Genomic DNA, 15,027 nt, shown 5'->3' with positions numbered 1-15,027 from the left:
CCTATTAATTTTGCACTTATTAATAATTTCAATTTTCTGCTGACGGCCGGTGTAGAAAATTCACGCGAACTGCAGCAATGGAAGCGAAGGCCACAAAAGGGTCGGATCGACACTGGCATATCTTTGGTTGAAGTTAATTACGTATGGGTGGCTTTTGTCTTTTGTTTTGTTCATTTCTTATTGTTGTTTTTGCTTTTAATGGTATTATTCGAAGTAATATAATGCACCGAAGCATCATAATTAAACATTTCAAATTGATTCCACGAAGCTTTTTGATTAGAAAACATTTCCCAGGCACTGGCCGCTGCTTGCTGTTGGCTTGGCAGTTTTGCATTAACAAATAATTAAAGGTCCGAAAGCATCTCATATAACGCATATTTATTATTTGACAATCGTTTGCGGCATCTACATACAACTTGGGAACTGCAAGCTAATCAGCGGCACCTCAAACGCCTACGCGAAAAATGTGCGAACAAGTGGAAACGGCGCGAGTAAGGGCGCAGTAGCCAGGGCCGAACAGCAGCAGACTATATCGAACATAAGGTAAAATGTTGGCTATGCGACAAATGTTTAAGCAATGCGCACTCGGCACCCTCTTCTGCCTTCGCATGCTGCGCCCTCTCGACATTGCACTTCATTTCATTTGTCGTTGCCTGTTTTGCGTGCGCACTTTTAATTGCAATTGAATTTTAATTACTGCGTTGTCAGCAAAGAATGTTGCAGTCGGCCGTTTAAGAGCTGACAGGCAATGCAGCGCGCCAGACACGCGGACACAATGAGCCACAACGCATCGCGCCACCACCACCACCACCAACAACAGCAACAACAGCAGCAACAACAGCCAGCGGCAACTGTTGCCGTTGCCTGTTGATATTGCTGATGGGCTTCGAGACGTCTGTTCTGCGTGCTCTTTGTGCTTCACTTTGTGCTCTGCTCTTTGCCTTATTTACAACCAAGCCGCCATCAGAGCAATTAAATGAGCTGCTGCTGCTGCTGCCGGCGGCCGGCGGCAATCGACAATCGACAATCGGCATTCGACAGTCGACATTGGGCATTCTGTGCTCCACGTTCAACTTCATTAATCAGCAGCTATAAAAGTGATTGGCTGATAACGTTTATCGAGCTCTGATGATTCTATTTACTGCCCAGGTATGGGCATAGATAACTTAATGAAAGTGCCATGCAATTAGCAATGTCTGCGCTTGATTGCCTAGACCCACCAGCCCGCATTTGTTTTGCCTGAGAAGCTAAACATATTAAAGAGAATTCCTTTAAGTAGTAAAGATGTCTCTTTAGCTTTCCCAAATCATTTATAATTGATTTGAAGCATAGACCTCATCCGAAACAATAAATATCAAGCATTTGGCTACTGAAAATTACCTATAATTAGCTATTAAACTCAGCTCGATTATATAGATAAAATAGATACTTAACATCTCAGGGAAAATGTAATTAAGAGTCTCGCTAATTGGTAAATACTTTGAGATTTGTCGCTAAGATAGAGTAGTTGACTGACTTAAATCAATAAAAATTAATTTGATTAATAGAGTAAACGTTGGCCAAACTGATCGACTGATGGAAAAGTAGACAGAGTCACAAAATTTGATTACATAGCCTGCTGCATCTGAAAATTACGTAGATATTGATCGCCTCTAAAAGCCCCTGTCGAAAATGTAACTAAATTCTTAATTGTCAACAACTAAATGCTGATTAAATACGAAATGGTTGCTTAACTGAGAGAGACGCACTAAAAAGATTTTTAATGAGCTTTACAGTATTCACTAAAAGATGTCTATCTAAAGACTTTTCCCAACTTTTAGATTAAAGTATATATCATATTAATATATATATATATATATATATATATATCAGGTTGCGATACAACACATTGAAAACGTTTATATAAGTATGGTCTGATCCTTGGCCAGTAAATTACTTGTTTTTACATGATATTTTTATGAAAAACTTAAAGTTTATGACCTTTATAATTGTCATTGGTATATATTGGTATATTTATACTATATGAATGTAATTGTGAATGAACATTTATTATTACCAGCTGGATATGTAGCTGTTTCTTCCTTGTTTTCTATGATTTCTGATAGCAGTTAGCTAGGGCAGATTACAATTGAAAAGGAAAGTTCGACTCTCAGAAATTAAATGAATTTCCCCAGATATTCATGTCTTTAATATAAAAACTTTAACAATCTATAAATCTCAGTTAATTATATGCCAATTATCTGTTTTCTGCATATTTTTACTTTGTTCAGCGCTCTTTGTATCTCTCATATATCGACATGAATTTATTTTATAATATTTCGAATGTCTTTTTTTAAGTTACATAAATTTAAATCGTAGTATAATCGTAGTATAGTACAAATACATTTCTAAAATCAATAAAACGAGCTTTATTGAATGGTGAATTATATGACATAATGTTTACGAATAACTACCTCGACTGACGCATATAAAATGTAATCGGGAACACTAATTTTCAGAATCATCACAATCATGACCATCGTCATTTTTGAAGACATATGAACCAATGATTCCGCCAGCCCAACTAGTATACCAAATATTGATTTTCTGTGAATGTAATGAACCTTCAATAATAGATTATTGATTATCCTCGCTGCAATTTGCAAATTTACGTACCCATTCAACCTAAAATGGCCTCCATCATTAAGTACGCCACAAGGGACAAAGTAAACTATAAATTGTAAAGTAAAATAAATTGTTTTGTCAACAATTTACAAGCTTTGTCCAATGTAAGTCTATCCATAATAAAATGTGAAGCCAAATTCAAGCAAAGTAAGCCATCAACTAGTAAATAGGTTGTCACATAAGAAAACATCCCTTCTCTCAAGGCAACCCTAAGCTATATTTATATTATATTTACACTTATTTTTAAGTGCATATTATTTTAATAGTGTTTGTGTTATATTCGAATAATTTATGGATAAACTAAAATAGGTTTTATTAATTTCTTAACCTTTTGCCACGGCAATTACGCTTGGCATATTCAAAACCAAATGGCATTATTAATGCATTTGAAAACTTTAGTTTTACACACATTCTCACCCTAAAGAGATTTATGGATTGGGAGTGCGGGAATTTATCTAAAATTATACCTCACCGAAAAGCAATTCATAGGCGTGGGCGAGCCACCCGCCGCAGGTGCACAAAGGGGCGCCAAAATGCACAACACAAATGAGTGGGTGACAGGGAATGGGTGGCAGATGGAAATGGAAATGGAAATGGGAACGGGAACGGGAACGGGGACGGGAATGGGCACTCACATACTCTCGAGGCGGCAACTTCACCAATCAACAACGAAAATAACAAAATGTCAAACAGAGCGCATGCAACAATTTATTTAAATACTTCGGGCTCATCAAATTTAAGTTAACACACCCCGAACGGGACACATTGCGACAGACGGCGGTGAGGAAAAAATAAAATGAAATAAAAACTGAAGACTGAAGACTGAATACTGAAAACTGAAAACTGAAAGCTGAAAATGAAAATTCAATTTTCCACCTAAACGCAGACACTGCATCAATTTTGAAAATGCGTTTGCGAGGCGAACACACGACGATTTGCTGGGTTGGACTAAAGGGACACGGTGAATAGCCCCCACTCGACTCCAACCGGGAACAGGGGCAGACACTCATAAGACAGCCAAGAAGTCAAGAGAGCCACGACGTTGTTGATGCTAAAGAGATGCAGACGGTTGCCATTGCCAGACTGCCACACAGAGACACCCGCCGGCACCATCCCACAATTTTGATTCGCCTTTTCGACGGCTGTCAACGAAAGGCAAACCCTACAGTGAAAATTGTGATGCATACGCCAGCAACACACACCACATTTGAACCACACATAATTGGTGGGCTATATATGAATGTGGGAGTGTGTGGTTGTCTGTGTGTCTAAAACAGAGAGTTAAATTATTGGATTTACTTGATTTATTCAAAAATTTTCCATATTTGATCGACTTGTCCAACTCTTTGTCAGGGCCCAAGATTCCTTTGAATTAACATTTAATTAGCTTTTATTGACCATTAAGATTCCAGTCATGATACAATAACTGTATCCAGAGACGCAGTAGCCAAGTATAACACCCACCAGTGGCTGTCCGTGTCAGTGGCGCAACTTTCTACATTTTTTGGGGTTTTATAATTTTGAAGCAAGTTTATGGGGCCGACAACGAAGTATTTATGATATTTACAACAAAAGAGTGAACGTAGAAAATTTTACTCAAATCGAAATAAAAACATACAAATTAATTAATGCCAATAAACAAGAGGCATGTTGCCATACAGTACAAGGGCCCAGCCAAACCCCGACCCGCTCCGCACCCATTAATGGGGGCGCCCTACGCATTGGTAAGTTTATGACTACGAAGCCGAGGCATCTGTGGCGATGGCAGCCCGCCAGGCTGTTTGGCTGTTGAGTGATCATCCCAGATCAGCCACGGGCATGGGCATGGCGGGCAGGGGCAATAGCAGCTTGGCATCCACTTCGCTGCCAATTTAATGGCGTTTTTACAACTTGAAAGATTCGTGCCTGCCACGCCGTTTTGAGCGATGATGTTGGGGGCCACTAAATGCATACGAAATGCAGCGCAACGAATGTCATTAGAACATAAAAATGATATTAATTGCATGCGAGAGTGCAGAGCCCAGAGAACCGGAGACCCGAGTTGGAGCCCAACTGCCACTGGCATGCAATAGAAACGTCAACATTTTGATGATGGAATTGAATGGCGCACTGCGAGATCCACTTAAATGTGTGCCTGACTCTATGAAGGGGACGGGCCTGGCTGCAATGTCGCCGACGTCGACGTCAACGTTGTCGTTGCCGTTGTCGTTGTCGTTGTCGCTGCCTTTGCCGTTGTCGTCGCAGCCTGTAAGAGATCGCATAGCTCAGATAAATAATAAAAATTAAAAATAAATTAACACCTAGTAAAGAGGCTGCCTTCGCATTACTCGGGTACGGGTACGGGTTTGGGTACAGCTATGGGCCTGTACCGCAGACAGCTCAAAAATAGCGCAAAAGTAATTAAAAACGAAAATATAAAAGCAAAACGCACACAGTCAGTGCTCCCATCTCGCAGCTCGCAGCTCGCATCTCACATCTCACATCTCAGTTTCTCTCCCGCCATAAAAAATATGTTTGTCTATATTGGATTCAACAAGCGAAACGTCGCCGCCATCGCTGCCAACGCAGATCAAAGGCCCGGTCGGACGGGCAGACTGCTCCCGGGCAGTCTTTAGAGTGTTGCCATTATGATGATGCTAATGCAGTTGACATTTTATGCTAGGCCAGAGAACGCACCAAAACATTAGAGTCGAGTAGAGTAGAACGGCGACGAGCCGAATGGGAGGCTCAGCCAATTGCAGTTCTATGGGCCACGCCGAATGCCAGCCCGATAATTAAATGCAATAATATTTCAATTTAATTAGCTGGCAGCTGGTAAATACCATTGGGGCAAATGTTCAGTGCCACGAATACTGAAAGATTCATTAGTACAATATTTGGGCTATGTTAATGTGATTTAATTCATTATGAGCTGATAATGACAATTTTATGATCACACCAAATGGCTTTCAAAACGACACCTGTTCAAAACTTAGCTAGCATCGATGCTTATTTAATAATAAAGCCCATTTATAATATATTTATTATTGGAACCGTTTTTATGATTGCCTGTATTCTGAAGAATATTGATTGTATTATATAGAATATTAAGAATACAACCCTTGACTCCACTGCACAGTTTTCGTAGATCGAGAAGTAACATTTTTAATGTTAATGTCTTTTAATCCATCAATTCAATTCATTCATCTTTTTTGACGTTTGCAAAACATTGTCAAATATAGTTAGAGGCAAGCCACTCTCAGTTATATGCCACCTGGTTTCACTTTCTTCGGCTGTTTATACCTAGAAAAAAAAGAAGTAAGTCTATAACGAGTCATTGTTAGCTAGCAAACTCTTTTGTTGATAGAACTGAGATTGCTTTCAAGGAGCTATATAGACAAATTAAAAATGTTTAAATTAATATACCTTCCTTTTTTATTGGTAAATAATATTCAACAAATACCTTACCTCGCGGCTGCTAACGATTGCCTAAAGTCCAGATATATTTCAATATCTTAGAACTATGCACATGTATCCTGGAGTTGATCATGTCAGACTGCAATGTTTTCGATTAGAATTTGTTAGATTGTGTAAAACATTCGAAATTCGATTTTGTTATTATATTAATTAATTAACTAAGCTTGCTGATTTATATTCATAAAAAATATTAAAAATTATTACTCATTTGCATATTAAGAAATTAATATAATAATATTAATATAATAACCTTGGGAAATTGCTTATACTTATGAAATGGAGTTCTTTAAAATATACCCTTTTCGCACATTGATTAATTGTTGTTTAATGGGGTCATTTGGTTTGTTTCTCAACTCTTCAACTATTTATCACGAGGACAAGGCGCAAGTTAGTTTTCGTGTATTTCAATGCACCTTATTTGCTTTTTCTCGCAAAGCGAACGAACAATAGTGGGAAAATGTGTTTTTATCCAACTGTATGAAATTAGTTCACAATATTCAATTGGAATCCAAGCGTTTAATAAACATAGAAATCCTAGCGAACCAACGCACACACGCACACATATATATATACGTAGACAGAAGAACTAGCACTGTGGAGCTGACACATTGACATGCGAAGCCTTTTATGCTACTTCGCACAGTCGAACCTTCCATGGAGACATTTCATTGAATCCAATTATCGCTGGACATGGGATAATAATTACTGTCTGCTGTCCACACGCACGCACATACACCCACACACCCATACACGTGCACGCAAGCACACAAACAAGGTCGCCAGAAGCGAATAAGCGACATTGAGCACCAACTGGCGCTGGATTTGACTCCAATGGGTGGCGTGAGGAGGCCTTGTTGCTTAACCGTCTAAATTGCAAGTGTTCAAAGGGAGAGCAACGCAGTGAGGGGACGCCAGGGAGTGCGCCAAAGCTTACGCGAGCACAAGCCGAAGGATGCTGCCAGCCCGCCAGCAATAAAACAAAATTGCCACATATAAAAGCAAATAATGAAGTGAAAATGGCAACAATGTGATTACACACAGTGCCACAGGATAGACCTTAATAAATTGCAAGCAGAAGCGCGCACACACACATACCACTCAGAGAGCGAGACGGCAACTGCGAGTGAGAGCCAAAGGGAGAGAGAAAGAGAACGATAATGAAAGTGAGTAGCAAATTGGCTGTTTGTGAGCAACTGCGACGGCGCTTTGCTTAAATGTTGCTAGCAACATGTTGCCAGCTGCTAACTTGTTGGATGCGCGCAACTTTGTATTCGTGAGTGTGTGTCTGTGTGTGTGCGTGTGGCTGTGTGTTTTTGTTTTCGCGTTGGGCACCACGCGCTTGCCTGACTTTCATTTAAAAGCTTCGAGTTAAGCGACCCCCAAAAATGGTATTTAAGCACATCAATTGCCTGCCGAACAAATTGATGAAGCTGTAAAACTGAAATTGTAGATTCAAATGTGGCAATTGCGAGTTACAGTTATTATATAAGCACTAATAATAAGCAATATTATTAATTGTATACCCATAATGACATCGTTTATCGCACACTATTAGCGCAAGCAACAACAACACCAACACCTACTTACAACATGGGGCAGCAGCTGCGGCGTGTGCTTCATGGCAACATTTCGACGAATTAAATTGCTTGTAATGATGATGGTGACGGTGGCAGCAGTAACAATAGCGGCAGCAATCCACACAGCTACGAACACACACACATACACACACACACAATCGCCATCGGGTTAAAGAGGGCTAAATGCGTGCAATCATTGGGTGGGCGCCGGGTTTTCTACGTAGGTGTGAGCGTATGTGTAAGTGTATACGAGGGGTGAAATGGGTAAATGTCAGACAGCATTTATCCATTTGTAGCCGGACGCTGGGGAGCAACAGTAGCATTTGCCGCTGGGCAGCCAGACGGCTCTACAGACGACTAAGTTGTCGATATTTAGCATGTACATATGTATGTGTAGCTCTCCTGATGCTGTGTGTATGTATATCGGATCACAGTAGTATCTTTATCGCATATGAAATCGTCATCGAAAAGCATTTAGACCTGATCGAAAAAAAGATTGCACTTAACATTGAGGACACATGTGCGCATCTCTCTGTCAAGTCAGGCAGGCCTGGAGAATAATTTGGACAATTGTGTTATTTTTGTTATTAGCAAATTTAGTTTTACTTAAATGTCTAAAATCACAACACAAAACAAAAATAGAAAAAAAATAAAGCGTCTAGAATCACTCCACTCTAGCAGATATCTTTACTGCCGTATTAAAGGAATTTTTCTTAACACTTTCGAATCAACGCAAAGGAAAGTGAAGAGCAGCCATATGGATCATAGAGTAAATGATGAACTGATACACTTGCAGCTGCCCGAGGTTCAAGCTGCCGACGTTGTCAATGGACGAAACGGTGACGGTGACGGCGATGGTGATGGCGACGGCGACGGCGAGAATGCATGGCAAAGGCAACTGGATGATGTGCAGATGCAAGCGATGCGTCTGGAGAATCCCCAAGTGGCCATGTTGCTAGATGCCCCGCACGAGCCGCCCATTGAATTGCACCACATGCTGGAGCCGGTGAACGTGCCCCAACGGCCGCGCAAGAAACGGAGCTTTTTGACTATCTCAAAGCCCTTTCATGTGCAGCCGGAGAGGTGCGCTCTCATTTCGAATGGCTGGAGAGCAGTGCAGTGTGTCCAGCCGGAGAAACGCGGCGAATACTTTGCCAACTATTTGATCAAACATATGAACAGTCGAAACTATCCAAATGGCGAAGGCTTGCCCAACCGCTGGGGTCAGTTCTAAGTTCGGCTTGGCCTTCAATAGTTTCCTACGAGACACTGATGAAAGGTTAAGCGTCAATAAACCAATAAAAGCTAATCTAATACAATAGGCTCCTGTATTATTCAGCCTGTGTTCAAAAACCTTTTGCAATGTTATCAGCTTGCCAGTGAAGCCTGGCAATAGTCAGGACCAACAGCCTCGAGGCTCGTTTGAATAGCTTACAGACTGCACGTTATTGCCAATTAATAAACGGCAAATTGCCAAATTGAAAACTGGCTAACTGCATGCTCACACGCACGCACACACATACACACGCACCTGCTATCGCCTGCTATGCAGTGCCCCAATCCTAGCTAGCCTACGGGGCCAGAACATAGCACAAAGCCCACAACCCATGGCTGTTTCATTTGCGATGTGCTTGCAGTTTATTTGCACATATGGACACAAATGACAGTAACAATGACAATACAAAAGCCGATGAGCGAACAATTGGACAAAGTGTAGCAAATAAATACAAAATTCAAAAGATAATTGCAATCAAAGCCACAAATGTAGCCAAAAGGCTTATAAATTGTGGGCGTGTGCCACCGAAGGATGCAACCACGCACACGAGCAGGGTGCATCGGAATGGCAAAATCGAAAATCGAAACAGAACCATTTTTACATCACAATTGCAATACACACGCACACACAAAACTGCAGAAACAATGGACTTTGTAAATTACACGCATATTGCATATAGCCAGCAGCAGCAACAATAGCAACTGGTTATCTGATGACCTGTAATTTCAAAGTAATGATAAATATTTGACTTATTTTTATTATTTATTATTTAAATATCTTTAAAATAGTTCATAGCTCTATTCCTATTTAGCACTTATCACCTGCACAAATGCCTCAAGATAATTATCGCAAGGTCCATCAGAGATATTGATGACATTTTTGTGGCTGCTTCTGGGCTCGATCTGAATTTGCAGTTCAACTTTGGAGCACGGCACTTGAAACACTGTTGCAGAGCATCTCTAATTGAATTGAATGCAATTGATTTCCAAGCTGTTTGGCAAATGTCAAATGGTTTGGGTATTTAAACAGGGAAACAAAGAACGTAAAGGTTGCATTTTGAAGCGCAATTATAGCTTGTCGCCCAGCAGACTTGTCAACCACGACGCCCAAAAAATGCGTCATTCGGCAAGGGTTGATTAATTTACCAAATGCAGCAGCAATCTGGCTCTGACAGTGGTGCTTTTTGTCCACCCCATCCCAATGCTCTGGCTGCCTGCCTGCCTGCCTGCCTGCCTGCCTCGTCTGTAAAGTCATTTGCCAGTGCAGTGCGGGGCAGGGCTGCAGAATCGGATTATCATTGATTGGGGGTGTTGGGGGAGGCATTGCCAGGGTTGTTAGCACGACAGCAGTGAATGCATGAAATGTGATTGCTTCTGCTCGATTGTCTGTCGCTCTGTTCGTTATTTGATGGCTTTTGATCTATCTGGCACGCCCAACTCCCTCACCTCACACTAGTCAGTCGCCAGGCCAACTTACCTGACTTTCATTGAGTAATTGATGTTGCCGTTGCTGTCCTTTCACATGCATTGTTAGCTAATTTCACTTAGCCGGCCATTAATCAATTAACATAATTTCAATGTCATGGACAAATATGTTGCCAAATTACCAGAATATTCACTTACAAGAATGTGCGAGTCTGTCAACTTGCATATTAACATGTCATTTCAATAGAAATTGCTCAACATTACTGCGAAAGTAAATATCGACATCAATTTCGTATCGACAACTTTTGATGCCTCTACTTTAATAACTATAAATATTAATGTATTTAAATCGATTGTAAAAGGAATTTTACAAGAATGTGGAAAATTGTAAATCGCTTATATTAACAAAATTCTTCAACTTTCTCCCTATATTATTTTTATAGTGTCGCTTAAGTGCGGCTTTGTTTTGTCTCCGCTTTGTTGGACCTATTTATGAAGCAACGTGTGCACAAAGTTTTTCACTTACTTGCAGCTCACAAGTAAAATACCTACCTTGACTTTTGCGCTGCCGCCCAAGGAGACTGGAGATGGGTGTAAGCATGGGTGGGGGCGATGGCACGTCTAGTGAATCGAAGCTTAAGTCTGAGTCTAGGGCCATTACCAAGTCGTGTGTGCCCCTGCAGCATATTGCACACGCACACAAACAGGCACGGGCCCAAGTACATGTAACAAATTGCTGGAATATATATAAATATATATATTTATGTATGTATATATGTTGGTAAGTATGTAGTAAAGACGGCAGCAAAAGCAGCAGCAGAGCCAGCGACAAGCATTGGATACAGCAAATGGCAAACAAAGTAAGCAACATTAAACATGCTTTTCAGCGTAAGTGGCGTGGGTGGGCCGCCTGGCTTGTCCGCTGTATAGTCGGACTCACTTCTGGAACTAAGAGCAGAACAAGTAAGCCGGCTACGAACGTTAGTTAACAGTGCCTGAGCTCGACTGGCTCTGAGCTTCAGCCTGAGCCATATTTTCATCTGTTGGCAACGCAACCTGAGATCCTCCAGTTTTTTTCTATATACAAGGCTGTGCAATCTGTTGTCTCTATGTGTAGTTAAGTACTTTTGAGTCACAGTGGCTGCCGCTGAGTGCAATTAAAGCAGTAAGCTTTTGCATTTGTGCTGTCAATCTGAAAAAATGAGACGTTACTGAGATAACAATGCAAGTGAGCATTTGCCATTCAATTTGCCAGAGGCGTGTTAAGGCTCAAATATGTTTATTTTCAGAACTGCTTCTATGATATAGAATAATAAAAGACATGATTTGTCTGAAATTTTAATTCATATCCAAGTGTCCCACAAGCCAGAGTTTACTTTGAAAATATCCATTTTTCAGACTGGCATAATAATAAAAGAAATTTGAATTTAAGTTTTGTCTTTTTGGGGATCTCAGTATATGAAAGGGTCAAACTCGAAATTAATAATAAAAATATTAAAAAGTCAAGAAAAATAAAAAAACTTTGGGAAATGTCTTAAATATATTAATAATAGATATTCATGTTTAAAATAGTCATTCTTGATCAAAGTATCACTCATTTCCAAGAGCTATTTTATATATAATAAAATGTCAAGCTGTACTTAATTAAATGAAACTATCAGCTATAATTAATAAGTTTTATTGTTACTCTAAAAAAACATCCTTTATATATTCCCTTTTTCCTTTCGTTCGTAAATGCACATATCTTAAATTAAGGAGCAGTAATATTTAGTGAATAATTAAATAAAGTTCTATTTATGTGTTAAACTGATTCAACTTTGTTGTCTATCAACTTTTGGGGAGTTTAAAAAAGTTTACTAACCTGATTTAGTTGAACAATATTATTCATTTCACTGCACTTTACAGTCAAGTACATGGTGGAATTTGGCAAAGATGGGCAAAATGGAACACACACACACATACACATATAAAGTTATAAAAGGCCACTCGATGTTGTTGTTGCTGCCCATGTTGTTCAAGTAAATAGACAATAAGCCAGTGCAAACACACAGCTCAGGTAGACGGGCAGGAAATACTGCATGAACAGCATTTTTGACTGGCAAATGCTTATAAATATTTTAGAAAATATTCGAAAACTTTAATGCTGAAGCACAAATACCAGGCAGTTATTGTGCTGCCATTGCCATTGCGATTGCCTTTTGCCATTGGGACTGCAGACTTATTGTCTTGAAGCACAAGTCTAGCATGAAATGTTCATAGTTGATTTGCATATTAAATGCAAAACTGATTAGGCAAATTCTTTTGTCCAGCAGTCAAGAATAGCAAGAGATATGTGAACGGATTTGCCTTTACTTAATTCTAATTGATGGCAATTTGTAGACTCCCTACTCTAAATGAATACGTATGTGTGTGTGTATGTGTGTGTTGCGAACCATTAACACATTTTAATCTGTCGCTGGCTGATGGCTTTTGTGTGGTCGCTGTGGACCCAATGGAGAAAGTACTGCGCCTGGCGCTCTTAATCATCAGCATAAGCAATAATAGGAAACAATTGCCGCCGCCTGACGGCTGACGTCTGCCTGATGGTGCCGTAGGGTTGGCAGTCGCCTTTTGCTGCCAGTGCAATTGCAGCACAACAAGACAAACTTTTATTGCATTGCCATGTCAACAGCAATAGCAATCTGTGTGCCGTTGCACTTAAAATGCGAATGCGAATACGAATTGTGGCGCAAAATGAAGCTACTTGTGTGTCCGACACTGATACAGATACAATTACAGACATACGCACACAGACAGCCATGCAGACACAGATACAGACACAGCAGAGGCAGAGCCAGAGCGAGATGGTAAGTGCAGCAGGCTGTGGCGAAAGACAAGCTCAACTTTCTGTCCGTCGACTGCATGCCTGCCACATTCAATTAGTGCAACAACATATCCTGCCAACCAGCTGCTGTTGCTGTTGCTGTTGCTGCCGCATCGTGCGAAAGAGCAGCACGAACAGCAGTAGCGGCAGCAACAACGCCAACAACAGGAATAGAGCTACACTTAATTTTATTCATTTGACAGTTGCAACACAGGCTCACTTGCTGCCACACACAGGCCGGCACTCACACACAAAACACACACTAGCAGAGCCATAGTGCTGCAAATGAATCGCTGCCACACGTATGTCAGCAATTAAGGTCATTCTGGCAGCCGTAGCAGCACCAGCAGCAGCAGCAGCAACAGCAGCAGTTGCAGCCACAAATGCCGCATTTTGCATATGGGCAGAATTATTTTTTAATTATGACGTTTTATTGACTGAACATTAATGCAAAAATGACAACGACAAAAATTAAACCCTTATTGTTCTGTTAAGGAGCTGCTGGGTGAAGTGATTTCGATGGGGAAGCTAAGAGGGTGGCCAAATGCATGAAGCTGAATATAGCAGAGGAAGACATTGATCATGGGGTAGGTTGCCAGACAAGAGGCGGTAAAAAGTTAACAAAACTTTGATTGTTTTTTAATGAATGAAATCATTTTTAATTTAATATACTTAAATATTTACATATGTAAATAAAATTGTAAGTAATAGTATATAAAATGTTTTTTTTTTCACTTTCGGTATTGTGTGCACACGGAAAGTGAAAAAACCATTTTAATAAAATAATGTTAATTTATATGGCAGAGTTTTAATTAACTTGAATTGTCAGTAATTCGTATTTGCCAGTTACTATTTATTTATTTATTATATATATCGTGTCACATACGAATGAAATTGAAATACAAATTGATATCCGTTTCAACATGTTTTCATTTAAGCTGAATTGCTTTGCAGCGCATTCTATTAATTTTAAGCGCAATTTTGTAGGACTGCATAAAACACAAATAGTACGGATATGTTTCGATGTAAACTACCCCAGATAAACGGAGAAAATCATGCTGCCAACTCATTGCTGGGAAAGGTCTGATGGAACGTCCATATGTTCCTATTGCAACATTGGCCCGCCCTTGAAGCTACTTTGTGAAATTTGATTTCGTTTCAATCGAGATACCGTTATGCACGTAGACGTCGATGCAGCTATATACACAGACAAAATACAGAGATGCAGACATATGTACATATGCATCGTATTGGAAGCCATTGCTTTGCGTGGTGCTTCTGTTTGCCTGTGACTTTTACATGCAGCCATTACTGAGTGAGTTGCTTGTGTGTGTAGTGTGTGTATGTGGCGTATATGTCGGACTAGAAAATTTGCCATTTATGAAAGCATTTAACAAACACATCATAAAAATTCAATTCAATTCTGCGTTAACGTCTACTCGGAATGATATTGCTTTTTAATTGCGGACACAGGCGGAAATTGCTTTCGGAAACAGAAACAGAAACACACACCAACACACATGTACACACACACACCCACTCACATACACATTATTACATTCACACAAATGCACGGGGAGAGTGCTTTCATTGCAATTTTATTGGAAATATGGGGAGGACGCGTTTCGGAAATGTGCTTGTTGTAAGCTGTTAAAAGTCGACTAAGAAACTGCATTGACCTTTTTTTAGCTGACCTCAAAAACTTTGACCTTTCAAGCAAGCTTTATTTTATTTCTTTTTTAATTACGGCACTTGCAACTTGCAATT

At 40.0% G+C, this 15,027-nt stretch overlaps 1 protein-coding gene across 1 annotated transcript; it reads left to right on the top strand.

The window, feature by feature from the left end:
* Positions 1-8,283: 8,283 nt before the first annotated feature.
* LOC111601489 (male-specific protein scotti) lies at positions 8,284-9,016 on the top strand. Its single transcript, XM_023318076.1, has one exon. The coding sequence runs from the start codon at positions 8,308-8,310 to the stop codon at positions 8,929-8,931; it is 624 nt and encodes a 207-aa protein (XP_023173844.1). The 5' UTR covers positions 8,284-8,307; the 3' UTR covers positions 8,932-9,016.
* The last annotated feature ends 6,011 nt before the right edge of the window (positions 9,017-15,027 follow it).

This window comes from Drosophila hydei, unplaced genomic scaffold, assembly GCF_003285905.1.
Source record: "Drosophila hydei strain 15085-1641.00,03,60 unplaced genomic scaffold, DhydRS2 tig00000063-arrow-pilon, whole genome shotgun sequence".
Taxonomy (NCBI): domain Eukaryota; kingdom Metazoa; phylum Arthropoda; class Insecta; order Diptera; family Drosophilidae; genus Drosophila; species Drosophila hydei.
This window is presented reverse-complemented; position numbering and strand designations above follow the sequence as displayed.

Coding starts and splice junctions, on each gene's coding strand:
- LOC111601489 (XM_023318076.1), top strand. CDS start 8,308: ATGTCTAAAATCACAACACAAAACAAAAATAGAAAAAAAATAAAGCGT.